We start from the raw sequence: 16393 nt of genomic DNA on the forward strand, positions 1-16393 counted from the left end.
CAGTATACCCTAACAACAGGAAATATGTTCAGACAGCCCTGAGGTCCTTCACTGGACCCTGGGCTGTCTGGCCATATGAGTTGTGGGCTTTGATCACGTCACAGTTATTTTCTGTGACGCGATCAATGTGCAGTCCCCCCTCTTTGAATGCCACGATCAGCTTTCATCGCGGCGTTCAAAGGGTTAACAGCGGAGAGAAGATGTTTCTCTCCTCTCCGCTGTCAGAGCGGGGCCGTGGCTGTGTATTACAGCCGTTGTCCTGCTCTCGATCGCGCACACAGAGACGGCAGAGACTGCTGTCACACAGGACGAGTATGCTCATCCTAATGCGCGAAGTGCTTGCAGCTCAGGACGAGCATACTCGTCCTGTGTCGGCAACCAGTTAATCAAAGTCGCATTTTTCACGTCCGTTTTTGGATCTGTTTTTCTAGAGAGTCAATGAAAAACAGGGACAGCCTAGACGAGTGCCTCTGAAGATATCTAGAGGATAAGTGTTCGGTCCATTTACCATGAGTCGCATTTGAGCGTCCGTTTGTATGTAGTGAAGAAAGGTTCTAAAACTGGGGCCAAAGCGCCTCTGTTGTAAGGTAATATGTAAGAACGGCTAGGAAACCTTATCAAAGACCTTTTCCGTGTCTAGACTCAGGAGCAACATAGGGGGTTGTTCCAATTCCTGTGCCATTATAGTGGCAAAAATGTCATCCCTAATGTTTTTAGTCGCTTGACGGTGCTTCACAAAGTCCCTTTGTGAGGGGTGCATAATGTCCGGGAGAAAGGTTTGGACAAAATTATCCAATATTTTTGTTAAAAATGTATAGTCGCTATTTAATAGCGTTATGGGTCGGTAGGGATGTGGTAAAGTACAATCTTTGTCTGGTTTCGGGAGTAAAATTATCCTAGAATCCAGAAAAAGATCCACCTGGGCATTATTTATATACACCTCAGTATATAAGGAAATAAGAGTAGGAACTATGTCAGGTTACAAGAGTTTGTAGTATCCATCAATAAAAACATCCGGTCCTGGCGTTCACAGAAGACATGACAACCCTCCTGACCTCCATAATATGAGAATCCAGAACAGCCACTTGTTTATCCAACAGGCCAGGCCGGCGTAATATTTGCAAGGAATGCAGACCATCTAGATCCGATGGGATCGCCCTTTACAAATCCTCGTAGTAAGCGTGCAACAGCTCCCCAATCGCCTCGGTCTTGGTGTAGCGAACACCCGTCACTGTGTCCTGGAGGGAGGTAATCAGCTTGTACTTAGGGCTTATTTACACTAACGTGTGATACATCCGTGCAACGCACGGGATTTTCACGCGCGTCGCACAGACCTATTTTAGTCTATGGGGCCGTGCAGTGATTTTTGCGCAGAGTGAGTCCGATGCGTAAAACTCACGACATGTCCTATATATGTGCGTTTTTCGCGCATCACGCACCCATTGAAGTCAAATTTTGCACAAATTGCGACTTTTCTTTGCCCATTTTCCCAGCTTCAGGAGCCAAGGGCAGCATGCTTTACACCACTCCAGTTCAACCGCGGTATTGCACATGGTGATCTTAGGCTTGTGTGCAGCTGCTTATTCATTTCATAACACTCCAAAATATCCAATGCTGTTACCGCATATATGTATCTTTTACATACACACTTTACAATAATTTCACCATAGGGAGTACTCATTTTATAATGAATACCTTGAAATAAATGGCATTGTTGATCTAGATCAGACACCTGAATATGACGTTTTACCAACATATAAAAGTTCATTAAATGTCTTCTGTACAATAAACAATTTTATTTTAGTGAGAGCAATTGGTATTTATTAAAATCGTATAACTTAAAAACACACAAAACAACAAACTTATCTGTAATTCTCAGAAACGTAAGGTCCAAGGAACACACCAAGAGCACACGCTGCTTATCACCATCACACAGGTTGAGAAATACCATTAACCCTTAGGCCTCGTGCACACGTCCTTCACCGTTTTATCGGCCGATTCGGACAGATCCGTGTGCCCGTTTTGCTGTCCGTGTGCACTCCGTGTTTCCGAGCATGGTACTGTCCAGGGTGCTGAAAGAGCATGGCTGTTCAGCGCTAGTTACTGTACAGGGTGCTGAAAGAGTTAGTGGGATGCACTGATCGGCGGTAACTCTTTCAGGACCCTGGACAGTGATTAGCGAAAGAATGACCATGCTCGGCACTGGCAAAATACAATTTAAACAAAATAAAAAAAAAACAGTTCATACTTACCCAGAACTCCCTGCTTTTTCCTCATCCCATATCACCGCTGCAGCCAATCAGACTGTAGTGGCGGTCCCGCCAAACTGGATGACGTCAGAAGGCCGGCCTCCTGGGATGACGCTTCATCCCACGTGACCGCCTCTGCAGCCAATCACAGGCTGCAGCGGCCACATAGACTGCCGCATCATACAGGAAGGTCAGACTGGAGGAAGAAGAGGGACTCGTCACCAAGACAACGACCGGGAAACATATGAACTGCTTTTTATTTTATTTTTATCAGAAGCCTCTGCTCTCTATCAGTGATGGATAGAGAGAAGTGGCTGCCGATTAGTGTAATATCTATAATGTACTTCTGCCCGCCCGGCTGTTGCTAGGCAACGGCTCCGTCACACACGGATGGCACATGGATGCCTTCCGGGTGCCTTCAGTTTTTTTTGACGGCCCCATTGACTTGCATGGGCCTCACGGTCACGGACCAAAGTAGGACATGCTCTACTTTTGTCGGAACGAAGCAACGGGACCGTCAAAAAAAAAAACTGAAGTGTGCATGGCCCCATTGAAATGAATGGGTCCGGGTGCTGAAACACGTGTAAAAAAACAACCACAAGCCAGAAGTGATTTTGCAGACAGGAGCCATTTTCAAACCTGATTATATAGATTAAAGCCTTTTGTTTGAAATATGGTTTACCACAGCTTCCATCACAGTATCTGTATCATTTAACTGAAGTGTTAACTAGGATAAGGAGCGTAAAAACACCAAAACAAAAAGTATTGTGTGAGGGTATGTTCACACCGCTTATTTTCTGTCATTTTTCGGGCGGTAAACGCCCAAAAAGAATGGAAGCTGAACACCTCCAAACATCTGCCCATTGACTTCAATGGGAAAAATGGCACGTAAAAATACGTCCCGCAAAAAGAAGTCCATAACACTTCTTGAGCCGTTTTTTGAGCCATTTTTCATTGTGTCAATAGAAAAACAGCTCCAAAAACGACCGCAAAAAACGCATCAAAAAAATGTTTGATGCTTAAAAAACGGCTGAAAATCAGCCGTTTTTCGTGTGAACATACCCTCATGGTTACAAGAACAAAACACTTAAGAAATCATGGAACAAAACTGAAATTATTAGCACTGCACAAATCCTGAACACTACAGCATGTGCGCAGCTTATGTCATATGATAAAGCACATACCTGCATCAAGCATTAACCTGATTAGAACTCGAAAATGCTAAAATCTGTTTTCCTTTGCATTAAAACTATGAATATATATATATATGTATAAATATAGACAATATCATTTAAGTGCATTAATGCTATTCTTCACTTTCCAGTGCAGAGTTAGATGGATTTTTGTGACCATCTGGCAAAACAAAAACAGTATAGAACTACAACCCAAGTGAACATGCAAGTCCTTTAAATTAAAGCTCAGATCTCTGCACCTCTTGCTACTTTGGTGAGGTCATAACAACACAGACCATATTATTTTGTGAAAATCTGAGAAGCTCTTCAGTCTTTCAGTGGCAGATATTGGAAAAGCCACCAAAGTCAGATTCCAGAGCATAGCAGATAAAAGACTTAATTTAACTGTCCAAACTAAACTTTTATTATGATGGTTGACCTAGCGGTGAGCTCAATCTTTATCAGCTTGGCATTTCGGAAGCTGCTGAACCCCTTTCCCTGGCTTCTTCCTCCAACAGACAGTTTTCCAGGTCCATGAGTTTCTGTATCAGAAGTGCATCGAGCTGTACACCCTCTATAGCAGCTTTCCTGCCCCGCTTACAGCTTGACATTACTTTCACTTTGCCTTTTGGTCGCTTGAGTCTTGGGACCGTGCAGTCCCTGAAATCCAGCACACGTTTCCTCTTTTGCTTTGAGACAGAAATTAGGACCCCATTCTTCTCTTTTGGTTCTTCAAATATGGTTTCTAGACTACTGTACAAAAGAAAGACAAAGAAGATATAAGTGATCCAGTATGCATATAAGTATCCAGCATTCATATAAAGCATAGGGAACAAGCACAAAGATATGGGAGGGCAGAGGTAGTAGTCGCACCCGGGCCCTGGTTCCCGAGTGGCCCAGAGGCCGTACTGCCACATTACTTGTGACAACAGTATTATAAATAGAACATGGTAGTTGGGCGGCCCTGTTAAAGGATTTGCATCGGGGTCCAGGAGCTTCAAGTTACGCCTCTGACAGGGGGAATATAAAAGCACAAATCACATTGGATCAGTGCAAGAAATACAAGCATTAGTCCAGTGACATGCTGAAGTGAACAGTTTTCAAATGAAACTTTCCATACACTTTGTCACATCATGGCTTGAGATAATGTGCGCTACTAAACATTCTTCTAATATAGTTTTATTAAAAAATGTATTTTAGATTTAGCGCTGCAGCGCCTATGTATCCACTGTACCTAGAAGCTGCATAACACCGCTGTAGGCCGAATCAGTCAGACAGCTGGACTGACGGCTCAGTGAAAGGTAGCTCCTGTCTGCCTCCGACACACAATCTAACCCCAATACAGATCAAATCTAACTTGATCGGTATTAGGCCTTATTCAGACGAGCGTAAAACTTGTCCGTGTGCTGTACGTGGAAATCACTCAGAGCACACTGACCCGTTGATTTCAATGGGGTGATTCACACATGCAGGAGTTTTCACGCAGCGAGAGTCCGTTGCGTGAAACTCACTGCATGTCCTATATTGGTGCGGTTTCACGCACGTAAGCGCCCATTGAAGTCAATGGGCGTATGAAAATCACGCATCCGTACGCGGAGCGTGATTTGCGCATCAATTCCATTGAAAACAAAAAAAAAGTGCTTTGCGAGTGTGTGAAAAACACATGCCACTCGCAAAGCACACTGATGGAATAACACATCGCACACAGACAGATTAACGCACGTAAATCTGCCATGCTCGTGTGACTCTAGCCTTAGGGTCAGATAGTGTGTCAGCTAAAAGTGGCTCCTGTCTGAGCAGTCAGTCCAACTGACTGGCTAGGCTTACAGCAGCTTCTGTGAATAATGAATACAGAGAAGCTCCAGCACCAAAACAAACTAAAATGTTTAATAAAACTAGATTAGAAAAATATTTAGTATGCCCAAACACATATTACATAAGAAAAAAACAAAAAACACACAAACGTCATCAAAAGTTTTTATAGCCTTTAACAGTGAGAGGAGGAGGAGAGAGAAGGAGAAGTATTTTGCCACAATTTCCAATTTGATGTTCCATACCGAGCTGGCGGGGGGGACTTGTAATTCTTGTTGGTGTAAATATCCTCCAAACTGAACTCTTTCTTGTTCACTCTGCAATATAAATAAAAATGATGGTAACTGAACATTAAATATGAACGTATTAGTCTGGAAAATAAAACAAAAGTTCAGCTGCTGAACCCATCCTGAATAATCAATCCTAAAGATATTCCTGGAATTTGGGAATGAACATGGACCGCTGTTTTAAGGGCCACATTCGGACATGACGGTTGTGTCCCCGATGTCAGAGCATGCTGCAGATTTCTCTGTACATGGCCTTAGACCTTATACTGTTCCATACCACTTGGATGCCGATTCTGGCTAACAAGGGAATGCACGGAGATCTGCCAATAAGTTATACAAAGCAAACACAGGAGTGCGGTGCTGGTTTCTTCTCCCATCTGTAACACACCTGTTAATTGTAAGGCATATGACTAAGGGTCCTCTTACATGGCCCAACGTGGGCGGTATAAACAAGCGCCGATCAACGAGACGATTGTCAATCGCTCGTCCCCAAACACTTCTATCATGACGGCAGCATGTCTCCCTGTTTGCGCAGGGAGATGTGCTGCAAACAACGAGAATATTTCTTGCAGCATAAACGATACAATCAGCCGATGAACGAGTTCATTCGATTATCTTTGTCCTGTTTACAGAGGGCAATGAACGGGAAGGAGCGTTCACATGAACGCTCATTTGCCCGTGTAAAAGCGCCTTAAGTCCAGCTAGTGAGACACTATACTGAAATGCACAGGGGTTGAGGCAGTTGCTCCAGGCAACCATCTCCAAGTCTAGGTAGGAGTTGTCAAAAACCAATACCTTAGGAGAGTACTGGTATTTTTATTAAACAAAGCCATAACTTGCTTGCTATACTTGTGATAATGTTGAGGTGGTGATATAGATTGACCATTTGCTTTATCCTCCTATCGAATATATTTTCCCAGAGCTCTACTGTCAGTTGAGTTAAGCCATGTAAATCCATTCAAAGCAAAAATGAATAAATGTGGCCTGATGACAACGGACATTTGTTAATTGAGAATGGGTTTACTTACTGAAGATGAAACCGAAAAAACCTAATGTGGCAGGGCACAATGAACCCCATTTCCCAACTACTAATATGAGAAGAATAAATTGAAAGTAAGATACAACCTTTAATAATGAAGTTAAAAGACCAAACAGAAGACACACAACATATAAGGGGTTAAAATGTACAGAGTCGGCTAGCACACCATTGGATTGAGGAATGCGTTGTTATAACGTGGATGAGTGTCTCATATGAATGAATGTGACTGTCACGGTCAGCAACTGCAGACTGCTGTGCCGTCCGCTATGTCACAATAAAGTTGAGGTGTAGGTGCTAGCCAGACAGTGATGTTTAAAATTACGATAGCCCCCCCCCCCGACATGTTTCAGCGTCCTCAGGGGATCAAATGGGGCTAGTGAACGCGCGTTCGATTTCCACTTCCTTTGAAGTGGCGTGCATCCCGAAAAAGGGTCCGCCTGTATAGGAGCCAATGAGATCTCCTAGTGAGAGACAAGCCTCCATCTAGAAAGATTGGCATACGGAGTAACCAATAGAGGAGGTCGACAGACGTTCCAATGAGGGCGCATGCTGTGCGCATCACGTCAAAACCTAGTGATAGCCGATCTCGTAACTGTCTCCAGGGCGGTAAGTATACGTATGTCCGGGCACTTAGAAACTAAAGTGCCTGGATTGTTTGATAGAGCTGTCAAATGGGTGGTGAGTGTGTATAGGGAATGGGATTAAGTCCCAACTAGAAAAAAGTACACTAAGGCCTCATGCACACGACCGTAGTGTTTTTCTGGTCCGCAAATTCCAGGACCGTGTTCCGTGAAATGTCATCCGCAGTTCATCCGTATGTAATCCGCAAAATGCGGATGAAAAAAAAGCCTAGGTAAAACAGGATGACGACAGAACTCATTCCCGGTCGTCGCCTAGCAACACTTCCGCAAATCCGCAAAACTGCGGATGACACACGGAGGTGTATCCGCAATTTCCACGGGCCCATTGACTTCTATTGGAATGTCCGCATCGCATTTGCGGCCCGTAATAAGACATGTCCTGAGTTTCTGCGGCACGGATTTGCGGACATGCGGAGACCCGTGAAAACACGGATAGTGTGTATGGGCCCATAGAAATGAATGGGTCCGCAATTCTCCCGTGGATTTGCGGGGGAATTGCGGACGCAAAAACACGGTCGTGTGCATGAGGCCTAAGGCTATTTGAAGCGATGTATGGGGACACTATGAGCAACCAAGTGACTATATTGATGATGAGTAGATGGATATATGTATATATCTCGATGTACGATCTTAAGAGGGCAGCTGGCCCGTGCACTGCGATAGAAGACTGCAGGGTCTCAGAATATGGAGCTGCATCTGTAATAAGAATCGATAGTAGTTTGGTATATCTAATGTTCAGGAAAGGAAGAGGAAAATTTATGTTGAAAGTCAATGTCAAGCCATATGTACATGTGCTTATAATGAAATATTAAGATTAAAATACCATGTATAAATATGTAAATGAGTACCATGTGTATGGTGGCAAAGTAATTGCGTAACTATAAGGAATACTGGAAGTGTTAACATTGGTATCAACAATTATATAGTGTAACAGTAAAGTAGTAGTTATAAAGCTGATATATAAATCGCTAAATACTAAAATGGGGACTCTATACAAAGGTAAAGCCTTCATTTAGCCCATTGGGACTAAGAGCTTAGTCTATGAATCCATCGGGCTTCCTCTTGTAACAACTTCTTGTCCAGGTTTCCAGCCCTAGGGCCTAATTTGATTTGGGTAATACCCCAGAATTGGTGGGCACTGGCATTACCATGGTGGAAGGATCTAACATGTCTCGAGAGGGGTGTATCCTCTTTAGTATTAATAGGAAGAGGAATCGCAGTGCACGGGCCAGCTGCCCTCTTAAGATCGTACATCGAGATATATACATATATCCATCTACTCATCATCAATATAGTCACTTGGTTTGGTTGCTCATAGTGTCCCCATACATCGCTTCAAATAGCCTTAGTGTACTTTTTTCTAGTTGGGAATTAATCCCATTCCCTATACACACGCATGCGCCCTGATTGGAACGTCTGTCGACCTCCTCTATTGGTTACTCCGTATGCCAATCTTTCTAGATGGAGGCTTGTCTCTCACTAGGAGATCTCATTGGCTCCCATACAGGCGAACCCTTTTTCGGGATGCACGCCCGAGATTTCAAAGGAAGTGGAAATCGAACGCGCGTTTACTAGCCCAATTTGATCCCCTGAGGACGCTGTCGGGGGGGGGGGGGGGGAACTATCGTAATTTTAAACATCACTGTCTGGCTAGCACCTACACCTCAACTTTATTGTGACATAGCGGACGGCACAGCAGTCTGCAGTTGCTGACCGTGACAGTCACATTCATTCATGAGACACTCATCCACGTTATAACAACGCATTCCTCAATCCAATGGTGTGCTAGCCGACTCTGTACATTTTAACCCCTTATATGTGGTGTGTCTTCTGTTTGGTCTTTTTTTTTTTTTTTTTTTTTTTAAACTCGGTTTATTGTAAAAGTACATACAAAAATCATCAGCAATTGAAGACAAAATAGTAACATTAACGTTCCTGCATACCATGAATACACATTAGAAACAAGAGTTTGCAATTTACATTTATACATGAAGGTGAGTCACAGGAGACTCCAAATATTCACTGCACGCAGGCAGGTCAGTGTCCCACTTATGTGTGATTCTGCAGACACAGGTCGCAGTTATTTACCAGATCCATGCTCCATTCTCACATCTAGGGTATTTAATACCTGGTCAAGTAGATCTCAAATCCTTCCTACGTGAAGTGGTAAGGATTCTCTAAGGTCGCCCACGCTGAAGGAGGCAAGAGGTGAGGAGCACCACTCTCCCCAGATTTTCAAGAATTTATATTGACATCCTCTATGTTTATATACTATATTTTCATATGGGAGAATAGCATTGACCAGGCTTTTCCATTGTGATGTATCCGGAAAAGTGTCCCCCATCCATCGGATGGCTATCGCTTTCCTGGCTAAGAACAGGGCTTCTCGCAGGAAGATACCCTCATAGTGTGTCCGCGTCCTCTCTCCCAACAGCCCCAATAAGCAGAGACCTGGTTCACATGGAATTGGGTTGGTCATAATTGAGGACAGTATTTGCGTCACTTCTTTCCAGAAGTTGGCTATGACTGGGCATAACCACATCATGTGATCAAAGCCAGCCTGGTCTTGAGAGCATCTAGGGCATCGTGTGCTAGGCACCCTTCCCATCCGATATAATCTGATAGGGGTAATATAACATCTGTGTATGATGTACAATTGCGTCAATTTATTGTTCGCTGCAGGCGAGACCAAGAGATGTGACCCCATGGCCTCCCCCCAGTCCTCACTGGATAGTGTGGGAATAAGACCCTTCCATCCAACCTCAACCGACATCTCAGCGTGAGCGACCCTCTGCGACAGAAGGTAAGTATAAAGGGCAGATACCATCCCCCTTGGTCCCTGTGTTCTCAGAATACCAATGAGTGGAAGTGAAGAAATGGATCTCTGATCTTCCCTGAACTGGGATTGTAAAGCATGCCTAATCTGTACACAACGGAATGCATCTCTCTCAGGGACCCGGAATGTATCCTGTATCTCTCTGGCGGATATCATATGTCCCTCATCATCTATCAGGTTTTGCACCTGCGTTATACCTACTTCAATCCAAAAATCAGAATCCTGCATCCCCCTAAAATGAGACAGACCCTGATGAGACCAAAGTGGCAGCTCTGCAACTATGTCCTCCCATTCCAGAACTTTCTTAACATGTGACCAGACCTGTCTGGCTAGTTTAATTATTGGCAAGGAATGCCTAGGGCTATATCCATGTGGCTCAAGTATGGGCCACAAAGAGGGGATCCTAAGAAAGTGGGCCAAGTGGGGTTCTGCATTAGGCATTGGTTCCTCAGCCACCCATGCCTTAATATATCTTAATTGGCCTGCCAAGTAATACAGGAACACGTCAGGTAGAGCGGCCCCCGCCTGTTCCTTGGGGCGTTGGAGCGTGCTAAGTTTAAGCTTGGGGCGACTCTCCCCCCATACAAATGAGGAAAATAAAGAGCTTACCAGGTTGAAAAATCGTTTAGGGACCAGGGTGTCCGCGTGTTCTAGGAGATATAACATTTTGGGCAGCACTATCATCTTAATTAAATTTATTCTTCCTGCTGTCGATATAGGGAGCGCCTTCCAGACAGCAAATTTATCTCTCAGATATGTCAACAGGGGATATATATATTAAGATCATATGAAGCGCCACTATCCCTAACTATATGGACCCCTAAGTATTTAAAACAGGAGACCACCTGCAGGCCCTGGAAGTCCGTATCCCACCCACAGTTATCAGGTCTAAGGGGCATAAGAAATGACTTACTCCAATTGATATATAGGCCTGAGAACCGTCCGAACTCTTCCAGTATTGTCATTGCTCTAGGTAAGGAGGCGTTTGGATTAGCCATATACAAAATCATGTCATCGGCATAAAGACCGATCCGATCCTCCCGTGGTCCTATGCGGATACCCTGAAAAGCCGCATCCCGACGGATGCGGATAGCCAGGGGCTCGATGGCCACTGCAAACAGAAGAGGGGACAGGGGGCATCCCTGCCTCGTGCCTCTATGGAGACAAAAGGAGGGAGACAAAATCCCATTGACAAACACCGATGCTCTCGGATCTTTGTATAGGATTTTAATCCATTTAAGGAAGCTCTCTCCAAAACCAAATCTGCGAAGGACCTCAAACAAATAAGGCCACTCTACTGAATCAAAGGCCTTAGCCGCGTCCAACGAGGCCAATGCCCAGTCCTGCTGCTCCCACCACCCTATCTGGGTCACCACCTGAGCTCTGCGGATATTTCTGTTTGGTCTTTTAACTTCATTATTAAAGGTTGTATCTTACTTTCAATTTATTCTTCTCATATTAGTAGTTGGGAAATAGGGTTCATTGTGCCCTGGCACATTAGGTTTTTTTCAGCTTCAATCATATACCTGCCAACTACTAGGGTCTCCAGCTATTTTCTCTACTTACTGAAGATATAGCCAAGAATGCAGACATGGCCATATTTTGGATGCCCCCGTTTAAAGATTATCCATCCCATGACAGATTTATTTTAAAAGCGAAGTTTCACTTTTGGCAATGACTTTTATACATTCCTATTATACAAATTGTTCCCTTCATGTGCTAGAGTGATTGTGGTGATGGGGAGGGGGAGAAGAGAAATAAGATTCCCTGACTCCATTAACAGGTATAGTTGACGATGGCTATATACTCGCAATGAAGAGAGGGGCGATCATGACATGCTGAGTGTTAATGTCCAGTAAGTAGCAACTATAACCTGTTGATGGCACCAGGGAGACAACGTGACTGCAAACATTTTCCTGTAACTGCTTTTTCCTATTCCTTTGTAAATTTGGGCAATAGGAGTATATGAGGTAACTACTTTAAAAGGGGTTGTCCACGACCGAATTTATGACCTATCCACAGGATAGGTCAAAATTATATGATGATTGGGTGTCTGACACCCGGACCCCGCACCGATCAGCTGCTCCGGCCGCTATGCAGTGTACAGAGCCATCTGCTTCCGGCTCCGTACACTGCATACTGTGCAAGAATATCCGGTGCCCACAGGCAGCCGGAGCAGCTGATCGGTGCAGAGTCCGGACCCCCGCCGATCATGTCATCAGTTGACCGGTCGTGGACAACCCCTTTAAATAATCATGAGAAGTGAAGGTACAGGTCCATCAAAGTTAAACTTTGACTATAAATGGTTTGTTTCATGAAGACAACACCTGTCCATATACCCTATTAGGGCATATAGACATTATATAGAGGGGTGGTCCCTCTGAGCCAGAGCAAAGTGCTGATATAGGGGAAACGTCCGGCTGGCTGCAGCTTCTGTGATGGGACAACCCTCTAAGTGTTGCCAAGTATAAAGAAGAAAGGTCTCATGTTTGAATTGCAAGCTAATAGCATTTCTTTTTTTTAGCTTTAAAACAAAAAACCACACACTCCATTTAAATCCTAAAATATTTCACAGCGTACCTTTTTGGTTTTGGGAGACCCATTGGTGTCAGATTTGGATCTGGCTTGGGAATAGTTTTTCTGATTCTAATTTGAGAGACTCGTTGAGGCTCCCTTTTAAAGGCTCCTTTCTGAAAATAAAATAAAATGACAAAAGTATCTTTGGAACCACAGGAAAATAGAACAATTTGAGAGTGCAACATATAGAAATTGAATGGTAAAGATGGTAGAATCCTTAGGCTACATTCACATGAGCGCGACAGATTTTTCATGCGTAAATCTGTCAGTGTGCGTTGCGTTTTGCATCAGTAAGATTTGCGTGTGGCATGTGTTTCTCACGCACTCGCAAGCACTTTTTTTTTCTCAATGTAATCAATGCGTAAAACACGGACAGCACACAGATATGCATCCGTGTGCGGTCTGTGGTTTTTACGCACCCATATAGGACATGCAGTGAGTTTCACGCAACAGACACTCACTGCGTGAAGACTCCTGCATGTGTAAATAGCCCCATTGAAATCAATGGGGACGTGTGCGGTTTCAACGCACGGCACACGGACGAGATTCACACTCATGTGAATGAGCCCTTACATGTAATAATGCCTATACACGTTGGTAAAGCCTTCAGAAATAATTACTCTAAAAGCTGGCCATAATATCTTTAGATGTATTTTGGCCAAACCTGTAGATTAGAGCAAGACTGTCTGACAATCTAAAGTTTGTGGCGGTGTTCCAACTCTCCCAAAACGGCAGCGGCTTATCTACTAATGAACAAAAGAATTGGGCATGTTGAGAGCCAACATGCCCGATTCTTTTGTACATTAGTAGATAAGCCGCTGCCAAACGAGTCTGTCAGTGGCTTCCTCCCTACCAAAAAAACATATGACCAACCTAGCCATGCGTGCCGGTGTATGGGGGAGTCGGGAGGAATAGCGGTCGGCCAAAAGAACATTTGGCACACAGCTATCTAAAGTGTATGGCCAGCTTAAAGAGAACCTTTCACCTCCCCATACATGTGCAGCTGAGTGCAGCATGTAATGGGGAGGGCTGAACAAACCCTGGGGCACTTCACATTTTCTTTTCTACTTCCCTCCGTTATTTAGATAATCGGTGCTGTTATATTTGGCGCCCAATATTTAAATAACCACCTGAACAGTCAACTGTCAAGTGTAATGTCAAGGGGGCGTGTTACTATGACTGTGACACTGTCCAATCAGCTATGGACCGTGCCACAGCAGGAGAGTGTGCGATTGCAGCCTTTTCATCTGAACAGGCAAGGGGGCGTGTCAGTACTACGGACAGAGTGAGCTGGAGAGCGCTCAACTCTAGCTATTGTGAGAGATCAGTCTTGTACTTTGTCTGACGACACGCCCCCTTGTCAGTTCGGCAGACAATACAAGACTGATCTCTCACAAGAGCTGAGTGCTCCTCTCCAGCTCACACTGTCCGTAGCGCTGTATATAGACAAGGAGTGATATGGTTGTAGAGCGAGATAGGGAGATTAAAATCAAATTCCCTAATATTACAATGCAAAATCATCCACAAAAATCGAGGTTGTTGTGGATGTAAAACGCATGCCAGTACGGTCAGCCAGTAAGGCAGCCCGTTTGCGCCGATAGGGCAGCTGGGAGAAACGGATCTTCCCCTGGATCAGCTGTGCTTCAGGTCACTCCTCTCCAGTGGTGTAACTACCGCTGTATCAGCTGTAGCGGCTGCTACGGGGCCCGCAGAATGAGGGGGGGCCCGTGCTGCCCGCCGGCACGGCCCCCCACTCCCCATGGCCGGAGGCTCCGCTAACAGCCGATATGGCTGCTACAGCGCGACACCACTGAAGGGGTTGTTCCTACAAAAGACATGTATCCCCTATCCACAGGATAGGGGATACATGTGGGATCGCTGGGACGCCCAGCGATAAGGAGAACGGGACCGAAAGTCCCCCGAAGTTCTCCATGACAAACCTCGGACTTCCGGGGTCTGTCGACAGCGCCATAGAAATGAATTGTGCACCGGTCGTGCTTGCGTGACCAGCGCTCCTTTCATTTTTATTGAACCGGGCAGACCCCGAAAGTCTGAGGTTAGTCATGGAGAACTTCGGGGGGACTTTCGGTCCCCCGCTCGCCTTATCGCTGCCAGCGATCCCACATGTATCCCCTATCCTGTGGATAGGGGATACATTTCTTTTGTAGGACAAAACTATAGGCCGTTTTTTTGGGGTGGGGGTTGGGGGGGCTGTACGGCGTTCTCCACAGGGGGAGGGCTATACGGCGCCATCTGTAGGGGGGGGGGGGGGGTGCTGTGTGGCGGAATCTATAGGGAGGCACTAACTACAAGGGGGGGGGGGGGTTGTGTGATACCCAGGGGAGGTGGGCCACAGTCAAAAGTTTGCTATGGGGCCCAGTCTTTCCTAGTTACGCCCCTGGGTGTAGCATATTAGGTATTATATTAGTATTCCTTTCAACTATAATCAACCTTAAATAGCGAAGAATACTAAGTATTTTTGAACTTTTCATAATGCAATAAATAAGTTTTAGACTAGTAAATGCCTTGATGAATGCATGTCAAAAATTGGTGACCATTCCTTATCAGTTTATGAAATATTGAACTGTTGGCATTCAGGTAATTCAGATTTAACTTTTTTTGCCACTTGTCATTCAATTTCATTTTAAAGTGAATAAGTCTAACAGTTCGACTTGAATGAGTCTAAAGACTTGGATTAAATTGAGAGTTTTGAGCAATCTAATTCCGTCTAGATTAGCAGAATCTGCGATGTCACACGATCGACCAATCCGCTTATAAATCCTGCATTTTAAGAAGGTTGGACAAAAATTCTCCTTAAGAATAATCATTAGCAGATAAAATAGATATGTATAAACAATGAAGTACAGCTGTAGTGTAAGTTACCGTAAGAATTTCATAAATCACAGTGCAGAATATATTTAGCATATGATTTTAGAATGGTCCAATGACACTTTTTGAAATGCTTTGGACTTCATTTAAGTGTTTTATTTCTACCACTTACCTGGTCTCCCTCCTTATTTTGACTTTGTTTGCAAGGAATTAGGATATTCTCTCTCTGTTCAAAAGGACATGCCTGGCCCTTCGGTGGTGTTACAGGGCAATGAAGATCCAGAGCAACATCTTTCTGAATTGACACATCACACCGGGAGTCTAAGCAAATTGTAGGGTTTTGATCTTTTTTCAAAGAGATATTAATTACAGGCTTTAGGTCATGTTGCAGAGAAGACAAACAAAGTGGATGTTCTGGATTACTCTTTTGCCGAGTTAAGGGGTCGAATAGCAGATTTGAATTATACTCTTTCACAGTAGAGAAAATGAAGGAATGCCTAGGGCCATCTTCCTGTTTGAAGGAACAGCTTGACAATTCTACATCCTTCTTGTACGGAGAGGACAACCAACACAGAGGTCTTGGATCATCCTTTTGTTGAGTGGACAAATAAAATGGAAGCCCCAGATCTTTTTGATGACAAATCCTCTGTTTCAAGGGAAGATTAAGATTCTGAAATAAACTGAAAAAACAAAACAAAAACACAGAGGACAAAAGAATAAATAAAAAAAATAAAAAAAGTGTTATTTAATTGCTATAATGATTAAATGGTTTTGCGGCATAAGGGAATAGTATGTTTTAACCTACTTGTAGGAATTAAACTGAGGAATAATGTCCAGAGGCAGTTGAGGAACACAAACCAATGGTTTTGGACTTCCACATAAACTATCCAGAGAGCAAAGAAAACAAAAATCAAAATGTGGGAAACATGGGAGTTTATTTTAACATAAAGA

General features: G+C 44.1%; 1 protein-coding gene across 4 annotated transcripts in view; it reads right to left on the reverse strand.

The window, feature by feature from the left end:
* Positions 1–1776: 1776 nt before the first annotated feature.
* PRR14L (proline rich 14 like) overlaps positions 1777–16393 on the reverse strand; it is a 28846-nt gene continuing 14229 nt past the window's right edge. For 3 of the 4 annotated variants that reach the window (XM_075831614.1, XM_075831622.1, XM_075831630.1), the window contains exons 5-9: positions 16248–16325; positions 15615–16122; positions 12617–12726; positions 5479–5550; positions 1777–4174 (exon numbers count right to left, since the gene is read on the reverse strand). In XM_075831614.1, coding sequence (XP_075687729.1) covers positions 3883–4174; positions 5479–5550; positions 12617–12726; positions 15615–16122; positions 16248–16325 — 1060 coding nt within the window. In that variant the 3' untranslated portion in view covers positions 1777–3882. The remainder of the gene's footprint in view (positions 4175–5478; positions 5551–12616; positions 12727–15614; positions 16123–16247; positions 16326–16393) is intronic. The other variant, XM_075831637.1, reaches the window with a different exon arrangement.

Source organism: Rhinoderma darwinii, chromosome 1, assembly GCF_050947455.1.
Source record: "Rhinoderma darwinii isolate aRhiDar2 chromosome 1, aRhiDar2.hap1, whole genome shotgun sequence".
In the NCBI taxonomy this organism is placed as follows: domain Eukaryota; kingdom Metazoa; phylum Chordata; class Amphibia; order Anura; family Rhinodermatidae; genus Rhinoderma; species Rhinoderma darwinii.